The 15108-nt window shown below is 38.4% G+C and overlaps 1 protein-coding gene across 1 annotated transcript in view; it reads left to right on the top strand.

Annotated features, from left to right (window-relative positions):
- The window catches only part of mgat5 (alpha-1,6-mannosylglycoprotein 6-beta-N-acetylglucosaminyltransferase), a 168579-nt gene that overhangs the window by 27146 nt on the left and 126325 nt on the right, over positions 1 to 15108 (top strand). Inside the window, exon 2 of the mRNA XM_022668210.2 lies at positions 8469 to 8940. Within this exon, the coding sequence (XP_022523931.1) occupies positions 8703 to 8940 (238 nt within the window). The 5' untranslated portion in view covers positions 8469 to 8702. The remainder of the gene's footprint in view (positions 1 to 8468; positions 8941 to 15108) is intronic.

Raw genomic sequence — 15108 nt, forward strand, 5'->3', positions numbered from 1 at the left:
AAAAATGTTTGTTTTTTGGCCTTTGGACAAATGTTTTATTTATTTTGGACCAGAAAATTTCATTTTGGTGCTTTCCTAGTTTTGACATAAGACATGTCTAGATTTTATGTGGATATTATTGTTTGCTTGCTTCTAGCATTGAACTTTATCACCAAGCAGGAAAGAAAATGAATAATGAAGATCATAATTATTCAATAAATTAATTATCATCTGCTCCTATAAGCCATGATTAGAGATAACAGTCCAAGCTCCCGAGAGTATGATCTTGTGGTCGTGTGACGGCTGCTTTACGAGCAGAGATGAGTGTAAGGAAGGAAATGGGTGTGTTTGATGCTGTGACCTCAGTCAGTTAGGGGGATTTGTTTGTGGGTTTCTTCATTAGAGTGAACGCTTTAGATGCACTTTCTGATTCCAGTCACCTCCCTGATCTAAACACCTAAAGGACCTACATGTTTTTCCTTCTTATAGCCTGTTGGTATGTGTTTCTGAGCACATTCTTTTGCATGCATGCATGCATACAGATATACATGCATGCATACACAAATGTCAGTGTTCTCAGATGAGTAGCTTTTGATTATACTTTATAATCAACAGCTTGTAGCACTTAGTAAACACTGCTCTGCAAAGTACCAGCAAAACGCTTGCTGGCAAGAAAGTGCTTCATAATTGTTTTGGCAAATTGACAGAATTTACCATCAACTCTCATCTACATTCTGTCGCTGCGCTGTTGCATAATACATTTGGAAAAATTAAGAGGAAAATGGGTATTTCTTTGAAACCACATAATAATCACACTTCGTGACGTAAGTAATGTAATGTTTACTTTAACACTGGAAAACCTGGTCATCTTTCCAAATTTTTGTTTGTTTGAAATTTGACTGGTTGATATGTCCATGATATGTGTGGCTGCAGCTAGAAATGGACCGATCAGTGTTTTTGGGGCCGATTCCGATCGCCAATCGTCTTTCACCTCGATCGGCTGATTGCCAATATCGATCTAGGGCGGGGCCAAATGCCACATTAATGCCGCACAGGTGCCAGACAAACCTGGTACAGATTTCCCTAATTACATCCACACCTAAGCAAACACTGGTAATTTACGCTGCTAGTAAATAAACACAAGAGTGTTACTGACCAAAATAAACGCTTTTCATGAGAGATATAGGTTATGTGTAAATATTTATAAGACACCAGAATTTTTATATTTATATGTCTATACCGCAGGAATGTGTATCCCAACATCCCCCTCAGCCTGTTCTTCACAGTCAGCTTACTGCTTAAAATAGTTCATATGTACTGTTAATATATAGATAATAAAACAATATTTTAATAGGGGTGTCACGATTCTTTAAATCCTCGATTCGATTTTATTTCCGATTTTAGGGTCACGATTCGATTCTCGATTTTCTTTTTTTTTTACTTTTACTTTTTACGATTTTCTTTATTTATTTTATTATATATATATATATATATATATATATATATATATATATATATATATATATATATATAACAATTATAAATAGTAATAAATAATAAAATATCAGAGTATATAAAAAAAGTATAATAAACTCTTGCTACCATAACTTTACCCTGAAACAGTGATTTAGGCTTTACAAATATAGTACATCAACTCCTTACTGGAAACATGCTCTAGTATTGTGCTTCTTTTGTATTTTTACCTTTAAATATACACATAAGAGTAGCACGGTTTGACAGGGTAGCATAACTCGACAGAACACCTGATGGCTGGTTCGCAGTGGGGGCATATCCGTGACGTTTTTTTACTTCAAATCAAGCAACAGGTGTAGTCAATTATAAGTTTAAGATTTTTTATCAACCTCACTGTGATCTATAGTTTTATAAATCCGTTTTTCAGCTTCTTCTCCGCGGTTGAAAGGCAGCTGTTCTGTGTGTCTCTCTCTCTCACACACAACAGAACTTTTTGTCGCAGGGTGGGGCTGCGCTCATGCAGCCGCTCTCTCTCTGTTGGGCTACAGTGTGCTGCGCCATTTGCGTAGCGCGTGCGCTTGCGTGGCTTAACGTCGACACCCCTATATTTTAATAAGAACAACAGTAACATTGATCTAACGCTCCAGCTAGAGCTTAGATTGGGCAAAAACATCCAGGCTGACTTTGCCTGCCCTCATAAACTGTAATTAAGAGCGCGGATCTGATTTTAACTCCATATTTTTAGTAATATTATAGTAAGTAATGTTACAGCAATAAATAGAGCTTTTAACTAAATTCACAAATAGTTGGAAAGAACGAAATCTGTTTTAATGATGTTAATAAACAGTACAACACGGGAAAAAACCTATTCACAGTTTCACCGCAGCAAAGGACGAGGACGTGAATCACTTATCTAACCAGCCTTTACTGATTTCTACCCCCAATAACCCTTTCAATAACCTCTAATAGCCTTCATAAATATTGTGATTTTTGTTTTGATTTTTGACTCATTTAAAAATATTATTGGCCAGATACTAATCAATTTTTCAATTTTCCAACTTTTTTTCACTTTATAGTTTAAACACTGAATAGATTGGAAGTGATCAAAATTCCTCAGCTTCAGTGTGTTCTACAAGTATTTAATCGTGATTAAATTGTGTGTGTGTGTGTGTGTGTGTGTTTGCCGTGTGTCTGGTCATCAGTTTGCTTCCATATGGCCGTGCAGGTTGTCATCAGTGGTCTGTGAGTATGTTATTCTGTGTGGTCGTCAGTCAGCAACCTGACAGTCACTGTCCTTCACTGGCTGGTAAATAAAGTGAGGACGGAGCCCGGCAGGGCTATTTAAAGCTCTGGACCCCCTGCTGGGCACAGCACGCTCGATTCCCGCGTAGAGGCGGCATTTGGCAGTATCGCTTACCCTTTGTCTCGCTGCAAGTCGTTATTCGGAATGACAGAAAGGGCTGTGTTGTCGTCATATACAAAAATTAACGCCTACAAACTAAGCTAAATTCAAGGAAGTTATTTTTGTGAGGCTTGATCTTATCGTCATCAAAAATAAGAGCTGTGCAGGCTCTTAGTGTTCCAGTGGACTAAAAAGGGGCTGCCACTGTGAAGAGGAGATCAGTGGTTGGAATCCAAGTCATGCAACTTTCCATTGTGTAGATGGCTCTCTCTCCCCACTTCACAACTATGGTTCACTACTATACTTCACTACCCCAATACACCAGGAGGGTGAAGACTAGCACATGCCTCCTCTGATACATGTGAAGCCAGCCACTGCTTTTTTTCGAGCTGCTGCTGATGCAGCATTGCCGAGCAGCATCACAGCGCGCTTGGAGGAAAGCGCACAACTCTGTTCTGATACATCAGCTCACAGACCCCCTGTACTGTGGACATCACCCTTTAGTAATGTGTGGAGAGAGCGCCATCTACCCACCCGGAGAGAGCAGGGACAATTCCTCTCTCTCTGAGTGCCGAGAGCTTGATGGCAAAACTGCATGAGCGGGGGTTCAAACCTAAAACCTCCCGCTCATAGAGGCAGCGCTTTAGACCGCTGACCACTCGTCACCACGGCTCCCATTTCTAACTTTTGCTATTGGTAAAAAACACTAGAAAGAGTTGAATGTGACCTTCAGTGATGAGTCCTGCGTTTTTGTCTAGAAACAACCGACAAATCTGTGTGTGGAGGCCTAGAAAATCTTAATACTTCATCATTAGAACCGGTACAATACCACAATTATTTTTAGTAACTGCACTTTTACCCATTATGCACCAGGTGCCACATTTGACATACCTTCTCGCTGTCTCATTTTAATAATCCGAGGATGGCTCAACACATCAGTATAAACCATATACAGTTGTGGTCAAAAGTTTACATACACTTGTAAAAAAACATAATGTTATGGCTGTCTTGAGTTTTCAATAAGTTCTACAACTCTTATTTTTCTGTGATAGAGTGATCGGAACATATACATGTTTGTCACAAAAAACAGTCATAAAATTTGGTTCTTTCATAAATTTATTATGGGTCTGCTGAAAATGTCACCAAATCTGCTGGGTCAAAAATATACATACAGCAACATTAGTATTTGGTTACATGTCCCTTGGCCATTTTCACGTCAACTAGGCGCTTTTGGTAGCCATCCACAAGCTCCTGGCAAGCTTCAGGTCGAATGTTTGACCACTCTTCTTGACAGAATTGGTGCAGTTCAGCTAAATGTGATGGTTTTCTTGCATGAACCCGTTTCTTTAGCACTGTCCACATGTTCTCAATGTGGTTTAAGTCAGGACTTTGGGAAGGCCATTCTAAAACCTTAATTCTAGCCTGGTTTAGCAATTCCTTTACCACTTTTGATGTGTGTTTTGGGTCATTGTCTTGTTGGAACACCCAACTGCGCCCAAGACCCAACCTTCGGGCTGATGGTTTTAAGTTTTCCTGCAGAATTTGGAGGTAATCCTCCTTCTTCATTATCCCATTTACTTTCTGCAAAGAACCAGTTCCACTGGCAGCAAAACATCCCCAGAGCATAATACTACCACCACCATGCTTGACAGTAGGCATGGTGTTCCTGGGATTAAAGGCCTCACCTTTTCTCCTCCAAACATATTGCTGGGTGTTGTGGCCAAACAGCTCAATTTTTGTTTCGTCTGACCAGAGAACTTTCCTCCAGAAGGTTTTATCTTTGTCCATGTGATCAGCAGCAAACTTCAGCCGAGTCTTAAGGTGCCTGTTCTGGAGCAAGGGCTTCTTTCTTGCACGGCAGCCTCTCAGTCCATGGCGATGTAAAACACGCTTGACTGTGGAGACTGACACCTGTGTTCCATCAGCTTCCAAATCCTTGCAGACCTGCTTCTTGGTGATTCTTGGTTGACTCTTGACCATCCTGACCAATCTCCTCTCGGCAGCATGTGATAGCTTGCGTTTTCTTCCTGATCGTGGCAGTGACACAACTGTTCCATGCACTTTATACTTGCGTATAATTGTCTGCACAGTTGCTCTTGGGACCTGTAGCTGCTTTGAAATGGCTCCAAGTGGCTTCCCTGACTTGTTCAAGTCAATAATTCGCTTTTTCAGATCCACACTGAGTTCCTTTGACTTTCCCATTGTAGCTTTTGTAGCTGAGTCTAATCACTGGGTCAAATGAGCCCTATTTAAATGGGCTCATGAGAAGTCAACAGCTGTAGTCAATCAGAATCACTTACAAGAAAAGAAGAGGCCATGACATGAAGCTAATTTGATTGACACAACTCGCTACATCACCAAAATTGACAAATTTTGTTGCTGTATGTATATTTTTGACCCAGCAGATTTGGTGACATTTTCAGCAGACCCATAATAAATTTATGAAAGAACCAAACTTTATGACTGTTTTTTGTGACAAACATGTATGTGTTCCGATCACTCTATCACAGAAAAATAAGAGTTGTAGAACTTATTGAAAACTCAAGACAGCCATAACATTATGTTTTTTTACAAGTGTATGTAAACTTTTGACCACAACTGTACATGGCTAAAAAGAGCTTAAGAAACCATACAGTTTCAAAAAATTGCATTAATTCCATTGCATTGATCCGTGATTAATCCACAATTCTTCAACATTTCTTTTAAAGTAACTTTCAGTGATTTATTTCTCAGTTTTCAGTCACAAACACGCATTCTGAGGTATAATCCGGTGTCTGCGGTGAGCTCTGTGTTGTCTCTGAGTTTCTCCGTGGATATGTAGCTTTTACATGATTTCAACACTTGCTGTAAACAATGCTTGGAATCGTTGATTCAAAGTTGCACTTGATTTACGAACCGACTCACTTAATGAGTCAACTCTACACTTAACCCTTTTTGTCCCAAGTTCCTCAAAATGTCCAAACACCACATAGATAACATGATAATTCACAAATTATTTTCGAGTTTAAAGGTGTCCTGTCTTTTAAATGCCTCATTTTCCGGTTTCCTTTGCTTTTCAGTAATCGAGTGAATCAAAACACTAAACAGGGATTTGGTTCCTATTCTTGAAATATGATTCGGAACAGGAGTGCATGGGGTAGATTTTCTGGTTAGTAAAAAAACGAATAATTCTTATTCCCATGTTCAATCTTCTGTTATTCCATTAATTTATTTTTAAGTTCAAGGTTTTTGCTGTGGTATTGGTCCAGTATCGGTATTAAGATATTTAGGTATCGTATCGTGCTACATTTTCTGCAGGAACTGTGTGAGAAAATTTGAGCTGTTTGAGATGGAATCTCGCTGGACACCTTTAGGAACCTCTACAACTTGATTCTGAGACATCTGGCATGTTTCATTACTCTGCATTACTAGTGTTAATTCTGTATGTGCATCTTAATAAATCTTGCCCACATTAGTCTACGTTTTGAATTATTTTTACTCAAGTATGGAACATCAACAGAGGCGTATGACTATAAAGTTTTGACGGTGTTGAGTTTGACATTGTCTGTTTTATTTAATTGTTTGCCAAACGAACATTTAAGCTCTGTAGAAATCAGGTCCTAATTAAAGTTCTTCCTGAGACCCAGCTCTCTGCTGTTTATCTGGCCATGGCTACGTGCTGCACCTGTCCTGTGCTTGTATTTAGCGTGATGTGATCACCTGAAGCGAGCAGTGGGAGATAATATGATATGCTGTCATTGTTTTATGCTTTACCAGAAGCTTTAATGGCCTTCCATGGAAGCAGAAGTTAGAGTGTCAGTTGGCTGATCTCATTGGCTTCAGCTTTTCAGTAAACTGGCCCGAGGCTTGTGGTTTGTGGCTCATGCAGATATCTGACGCATAGTGGAAATGATTAGAAGTGCACTTGCTATGACTCAGAGTGTGGAATGAATGTTTAATTCAGCAAAAATAGTCTTTTATTTTGTCCATTTATTATATAATAAGTCTATAATCAGGGTTCATACGGTCATGAAAATCCTGGAAAAGTCGTGGAATTTGAAAATAGCAATTTCCAGGCCTGGATAAGTTTTGTAAAACTAAAAATGCCCAGAAAGTTTTGGAAAAGTCATGGAAATTTGGTCTACAAAACTATGTGCTTAAGTGTATCGATCAAAAAAAAATCTATTTTGAGCTTACCAATATATCAGCTCAGAGTTAATTCAGTAATTTAAGCCTACACAGTGGAGCTCTCAGCATCTGACACACATTTTATTATTAAAGATTGTGTATCAACATTTTATCTGATTCCTTATAGATCTACTATAATCATAATTGTAGTTTTAGTTGATTTTTGGATTTATCATACAGTCATGAAAATTTGCCTTAAAGGCATGGAAAAGTCCTGGAAAAATCATGAAAATATATTGGTTATAACGTGTATAAACCCTGTGTAATGTCAGTATCGTGGCCGGCCTAATAAAAAAAGTGACTATGAATCCTGATGTAAATTATTTCACTACTTGTGTTATACAGTACCTTTTCATTTATTATGATTTTCTTGATACATGAAAATTAGGAGTGTCTATTGCAGTTGTTCAAACAACACACAGATCACTTGATAATAATTGACAAAATATTAGCAGATTTTAAAGTTTAATGTAATTTAAAGCTTTTAAATGCCTTTTTTTCCTGGTTTCCTCTACTTTTTCAAAGATCGAATAAATCAAAAGAATGATTAGTGACTCAGTTCTTTTTTTTAAACTTTGATTCTAATTGGAAATGCACATGGGAGCAAGGCTAATGTCATCACTGACATATTTTAGTATTTTTTCCTTTTTTTTAAGTATCAAAGAAATTTCATAACCTTATCACATTCTGTTTTTTTTCTTTTATTAGAAATGTTTTGTTTAATTAATCATTTTTTTTAGTTCCATTTACTTCTTTTATTCCATTCATTTTTAATTAGTTTTTTAGGTTTTTGACATGGTATCAGTTAAATATCGGCTTTGAGATATTTAGGGATGTATCGTATCGGAAGTCATAATTTTGTTAGGAGAATATAGTGTTGTCACAATACAAAAATTGGTGTTTGACTTATTGTTTGTTAATATGTTGTAACATTTTTAGCAATATATATGTATATATATATGTGTTTTTAAGTGATTTTAAAGCAGCACTAGGTAGGATTTCCTTGATTTTTGATCTTTTTAAAGAAGTAAAATTACAGTGTGAAACTCACTGCAGCGCTGCATTAAGGTGTAATAGGGGGAATAGCGGTGCTCTCGTGTCTGTGCCGGCCGAGAACTGCGAGCTGCTTTCCGACCTTTAGTTCTAACAGTTCTACAAGGACTACTGGTTCATTCTTTACAAACTAACATACAGAAACTCTGGTAGAAGCTGGAAAGAGACCGAATATGTCTGTGAAAGCCAGAAAACGAGAAAGAGAAACTAATCTGCCTGAAACATTTATTACACTCTACAACTGTAGGGGGAGCCCGCGAGCACAAAATCTCAATCCTACCTAGTGGAGCTTTAAAGTTTTAAGAATGACGCACAGTTATTATTTTTGTAATGTAATGTAATTGTTTGTAATTGTAATGTAATTGTATTTATCTCTCTCGCTCTCTTTGTTTAGTTTGCCACATCAGTATGGATCTTCCAGTGTGGGCGTATCTCTCAGATGACTGACCATCGTGAGGCATGGACCTTCACCAGGATCAGCCTTGTTAAGTCTACAAACCCAAACCCATCTATCATGAACCACAGCCAGTGCTGGCCATGAGACTCAACACCTCCTGATCTCTCCCCACATACACACACACACACACACACACACTTACACAGACACACACACAAACACACACTGACCATGGCCTCCATATACTGGAAGCTGTCCTCGCAGAAGCTGGGCTTCTTCCTGGTGAGCTTTGGCTTCATATGGGGCATGATGCTGCTGCACTTCACCATCCAGCAGAGGACGACGCACGAGAGCAGCGCACAGCTCCGCATGCAGATCCTGGACCTGAGCAAGCGCTACATCAAAGCACTGGCTGAGGAGAACCAGGGAGTGATGGACGGACCTTACGTGGGCACCATGACTGCATACGGTGAGAGGCTGTGACTTACATTTCTTGGAGTGTTTCGTTTTATTAAAGTTATTTTGTTAAATAGATTTGGTTTTGCAGTAAACTGTTGGATGGAGCTCCATCACACTGAAGAACTCAAACGCACTACCCCTCACGGACATTAGGCACCAGGCATTATGTATAAGGCATGGTGATCTTAGGTTTCATAGTGTTTTATTCTGTTGGCACCATTTTCTTTTTCTTTTACACTGATTAGAAAGTACAGAAGTACAGAGTGTTTGGACATACAGTAAAGTTTAGCTTGGATTTTTGCCTGTAGGTTTAAATTACAGTCATTTTTCCGTTTCAAATCCAGAACAAAGCAGAAACGGGCCTTACAGTGCTGTACACTGTCCATTTCCAGCCAAGTCTTTTGGACACTGCAGCCTGCACCTGGCTTTGTCCTGTTCCAAATCCTGTAGTTAAGCCAGGTAATTAAGGGCTGTAGAATGTTTTATTTTATCAGGTTGGGTTGTGTTTTAAAGCTGGCAGAGAGCAGAAATGTTGCAGTATGCAGTGTAATGCAAGACAGCAATTTACTGCAATGATTACACAAGCAAAGAAAATACCAGATACCATGAGGGCTGGGCATTTATTTTTATTATTTATTATTATTATTTTTTTCAATAACATTTACAGTATGATGCTTTTGTATGATATGATACATTTACAGTATGATACAGATATCCAAACAATACTTTTTTCTATACATTTTTCCAAATTGTAGTAAAAAAACAAAACCAAAATCTATTCTCAGCATGTTTGTGGTTCTTTATTAATAACAAAATAGACAGCACAAGTTTGCGAGAGACAATGATATTGCGAGAGACAGGGCAAGGTAATGTGAGAGAGAGTTTACGATTCTTTTTAAATTTGGTACAGATGCCTAAACAATACTTTTGGATACCTTTTTCTAAATTGTAACCAAAAAATAAAAAAAACTATAACTATTCTCTGCATTGTGGCTTTTTATGAGGAACAAAAGACAGTGCGAGTGAAAGGGAGAGACAGCGTGAGTTAGCGAGTAGTAGTAGTAATTTGTAGTACAAATTCATGAGCTAGAATGAGTTAGCGAGTTTGCTAGAGACAGCACGAGTGAGAGAGAGGAAGAGACAGCTAGAATGAGTGAGACAATGCGAGTTAGAGAGAGACAGCACAAGTTAGTGAGCGAGAGTGAGTTAGTGAGAGACAGCACGAGTTAGCGAGTTAGTTAGAGACGAATGAGAGCGCGAATGAGAGAGATAGAGAGAGAGACAGCACAAGTTAGCGAGAGACAGAGAAAGTGAGACAGTGCGAGTTAGCGAGAGACAGCACAAGTTAGTGAGCGAAAGTGAGTTAACAAAAAACAGCGCGAGTTAGAGACAGCACGAATTAGAGAGAGAGACAGCACAAGTTGGCGAGAGACAGAGAAAGTGAGACAGTGCGAGTAAGTGAGAGACAGCGTGAATGAGAGAGAGATAGAGACAGCACAAGTTGGCGAGAGACAGAGAAAGTGAGCGAGAGTGAGTTAGCAAGAGACAGCATGAGTTAGCGAGTTAGAGACAGCGCGAATGAGAGAGAGAGACCGCACAAGTTGGTGAGAGACAAAGAAAGTGAGACAGTGCGAGTTAGCGAGAGACAGCATGAGAAAGAGGGAGAGTCAGCGTGAGTTAGCGAGAGACAGAACAAGTTTGTGAGAGAGAGACAGCGCAAGTGAGAGAGAGGGGGAGACGACAAGAATAAGCGAGAAATGAGGGAAAAGAGCACCATTTACCCACCTAGAGAGAGCATGGTCAATTTTGCTCTCTCAAGGCTCTGGCAGCTGATGGCAAGCTGCATGACCAGGATTCGGACCAGCGATCTCCCGATCATAGTGGCAGTACTTGGCACACTGAACCATCCGGTGCCTAACCTGGTCTAGCAAAAAAATAAATAAAAGACTCGGCGCCCCCCAAAAGCCTAAAGGAACCACAGCATAAAAACACATTTGTTTATGTCCACCCACAACTTATATCAGTACAACATTTTTGACAGTGCACATACATTATGCTTATATATGTTGCATATACTGCACACACATAGTAATGTTTACATTTCAACATTTGCAAAATGGCACTGTCTGGGGCCCCCAGTAGAGCTTGGGCCCTGTGTAGTTGATTGGTTTGCTTGCCTTGTTGCAAAGGGTCTGCACTGCCCAAAAAAACTGTAACTTTCCTATAAAAAAACAACAAAGAATGAACAAGCAGACGCATTCTACGACTTCATCGAATTTGTAAGTGTAAAATCAGGGTTAAGAAAGACTTGACTTTATTGAGCGTGAACGCAGCAGGCCAGATCTTAAACAGGAGAAAGCTGCAGGAGCGCCACTGTTACACCTTTTACAATTCAAGCAGCCATCGATAAGTTATTCATGCTGCTAATAGAGGCGCTCTGTAGGCCGAGAGGCCTCATTACGACCTGCAGATTACTATTGATCCAGGAGCCCAGCAAAACGTCACGCACGACTACCTCACCCCGAGACAACCACATTACCTCCCCGCCTCTTCAGAGACTCCAAAACCTGCAACTTTTTAAAGCCTGAGCTGAGAATTATTGCCTCCACACAGTACACAGACAGTGTGCCGAAAATAAATAGTACACTAGCAATAATAGAGTACAATTCTTTTTTTATTATTATTATTTTGAAATGTAGCTTAATACTAAATGAATACAAACTATGAAGAGAAACATAAGGAATTATTTAAACAAACCAGAATATGTTTAATATTTTAGATCCTTCAAAATAGGCTCCTCTTGCTTAAATGACAGCTTTGCTCATCTTTGCACAGCATTTTGTCAGTCAGCTTTATGAAGTAGAGTCACCTGGAAGGGCTTTCAGTTAACAGCTGTGCTTAACTTCAAAGGTTTGAGAGCGTCAATTGTAAAGTTGTGAAAAGGTAGAGTTGGTATACACTGAATAGTCTTAATGTTCTAATTCATAATATATAGGGGTGTCACGATTTCGATATTTTATCGAAATGGATCAAAATTATGCCATGGTCTCCAGCCTCAAAGTCAAAAAGAGGATCAACGATTCCTCCCTAAAGCTACGCAAGCACGCACGCGCTACACAAATGGCGCAGCACACTGTAGCCAATGCTGCGGACATTGTGACTGCTGAAAGAGCAGCCCTTTCTCCATAGAATGTGGACATTCTCATCTTCTTAAAGAAAAACTTAAATATAAAAATAACAGTTGTTTTGTCTAGCCTCAAATATGTTAATAGTTTTGGTACCTTAAGGAGCATCTTCCTCTCAGATAAAGTTAATAATATATCTTTTAAAGAAAGAAAACTTGTCTTTCTCAGGGACCGAGTCTTATTTTTCATGTTTAACTGTTATAGTAGGATAGAGTTCAGTTTGTTAAGGCTCTAATTGTTCTATTATTTTGTACATGACTGGTTCTGTATTTTTTTATTATTTATTTTGTTATGTTGCACATTGCTGTTTTAATAGTGCACACTGCTGCTACCAAAAAAACACTAGATGGCATTACATATATATCTTAATTAAATGATTTAAATTTGACCATTAGTGCCTAATGTGGTGTATTACAGATCACTTGTATCACTTTGCATCACTTATATAAAGCCCACCTTTTAAAATAAGATATTGTACATTTGATGAATCAAACCAATGACTGACTATAGTCTTATTTAAAACTGGCATAGGCCACTCTGCTGTAAAAAAAAAAAGAAAAAAGAAAATCAAGAATCGAATTGAATCGTGTATTGAATCACGAATGGAGGATTTAGAGAATCGTGACACCCCTTGTAAACACTGAATAGTTTTATTTGAGTAATGTTCTAATCCATAATATAGCAAAAACTCAACTAAACAAAGACATAAAATACTTTGAAACATTTCAAGAGCTTTTCAAGAAAGTATGCTCAAGTGCAGTTATGATGAAACTGGCTCTCATCAGGACCCACCAGGAAAGGAAGACAGAGTTATTCCAGTAGTACCTTTTTTTATACATCTTTAGAGATTATGGATTATGGAGTCCATTTTTTGAACAGTCAGGGCTTAAATTATTGTATTTTATATGCTGAGAAGCTGCCAAGCCTCGATATTATAGGCTATAAGGGCAAGTTAAATGTTTTCTGTTTCACTGAGGTTTTGGCATGATGTTACGCTCCAATGTTGCCAGATATAGATTTTTTTTTTCAAATAAAATGAGAAATAGCTAAAATAACTAAAAAGGTGCAGAGCTATCAGACTTCAAATAATGCCAAGTTTATATTTATAAAGTTGAGAAATCAATATTTGGTGGAATAACCCTGGTTTTTAATCACAGTTTTCCTCCACCAGTCTTACACACTGCTTTTGCATAACTTTATGCCTTTACTCCTGATGAAAATATTTAAGCAGTTCAGCTTGGTTTGATAGATTGTGATCATCCATCTTTCTCTTAAATATATTACAGAGGTTTTCAATTTGGTAAAATCAAACAAACTCATCATTTTTAAGTGGTCTTTTTATAACAAGAGAATATTGATGGTAATTTGTATAAAATGTTCTGTACTCAATTCTACAGATTGTTGCGTGAATAAAACTTTTTAATATGTTATGTCTTTACAACTTCAGCAAAATGATTTTTGACTTAAATGAGTCAACAAATAGTTTTTTTTAATTTACTAATTCATGTTTTTTTTGTTGTTGTTTTCATGGAGCATCCTGCGAGTCTAAATCTAAATTGAATTAAGCGCTTTAATTATGATGTATGTCGTTGTTTATTTGTTCTGAAGTCCTGAGAGCTGTAAGGATATCATTGTATTGCCCGCGCTCAGCAGGACCTGCCCCACACACAGTAGCTTTATTCATCAGTGGATGTGAGGGGCTGTTTTGCGCAGGTGGGTTTATGTGCGTCACGCAAGCCGTCATCAGTTTCTCATGTTGGGTCCCAGCTTTGATCGTGCGCCATGTGCACCGGGGGAAATGTCAGGAGTGTAGGGTGTACCCGGTGTGGGCAGTCCAGGGCTTTTTGTGCAAATGTTAGTCTAGCTCCAGCAGATTTGACAGCTTTAAGATATCTTTGTGTCTGACTTAATATGTGGCCTATTAACTTTACGGCACTTTAACTTTAAATGCTTTTAGAGTGAACACTGTCTTTACACGACACAACAGATTTATACATTACAAAGAAATTATAAAGTTTAAATGTGATGAACGGTAGCCTTTAAGGCAACCTAAAAAAATTGATCTTTCAGCACTGTGGTCTTGGGTTCAAAACCCTACCTCCCTACCTGGTTACCCTTTTTTGTTCACACTATAAGTAGCACCAGATTATAAACTGCACTTAAATTAATAAACCTTTATTTTCTGGTCTATTTTCATACATATTTCATACACATTGTGCAACACTAGTAAGGAACATGGATGTTTTCCTTCTAATTCAGCAGGTCTCACCGCTGGGTGGTTAAGTTTATAACTTTATAATAACTTAATAATAATAAAAAAAACATTTTCTTTTAAAATCAAGTAAGTGCTAGATGTTAATCTACACAGATTTCTCTCCTAAAAAACTTTTTATTTGGGTAAATAAAGCACTTTCGTTTATTTACAGTAAGCTTAGATTTACAGATTTCCAATAAGGCTGGGTGCAGCAGCAGTAGCATTAGCATTAGCAGCTAACTGCAAGCACTAGCCACAGTTAATGCAGCTAATGCCTCCTAACAGCGCTACACTGAGGAACCCTGGGTGTTTCAGTATGCCAGGGTGATATTAGCTAGCAGTTCGTCCTACATAGCTTGTTTTAACACGGTAAACGCGAAGGATATAGGCTGATAGTACTCTCCTTTAAATGGCAAATGAGCTAGCACTTAGTGTGGGTAATGCTACTCCAGCAGTGCTAGCTGGGGTTGGGACCAGGCAACAGGCCAATAATACTCACCTTTGAATGGCAAAAGTGCTAGCACGGTTAGCAGGTAATGCTAATACTGCTCTAGCCTCAGTGCTGGAAAACTAAACTTAAACTCCTGTATAACGCTGTACTTCAGCAGTACTGCTTCTTACAACCTGACTGGTAAAATTCATACATAAGAAGCACCAGATTAAAAGGTGCACTGACTATTTTGGGGAAAATTAAAGGATTTAATATGCATTGCCACATTGTCTTGGGTTGGTGTGGTTA

Source organism: Astyanax mexicanus, chromosome 23 (assembly GCF_023375975.1).
Source record: "Astyanax mexicanus isolate ESR-SI-001 chromosome 23, AstMex3_surface, whole genome shotgun sequence".
In the NCBI taxonomy this organism is placed as follows: domain Eukaryota; kingdom Metazoa; phylum Chordata; class Actinopteri; order Characiformes; family Acestrorhamphidae; genus Astyanax; species Astyanax mexicanus.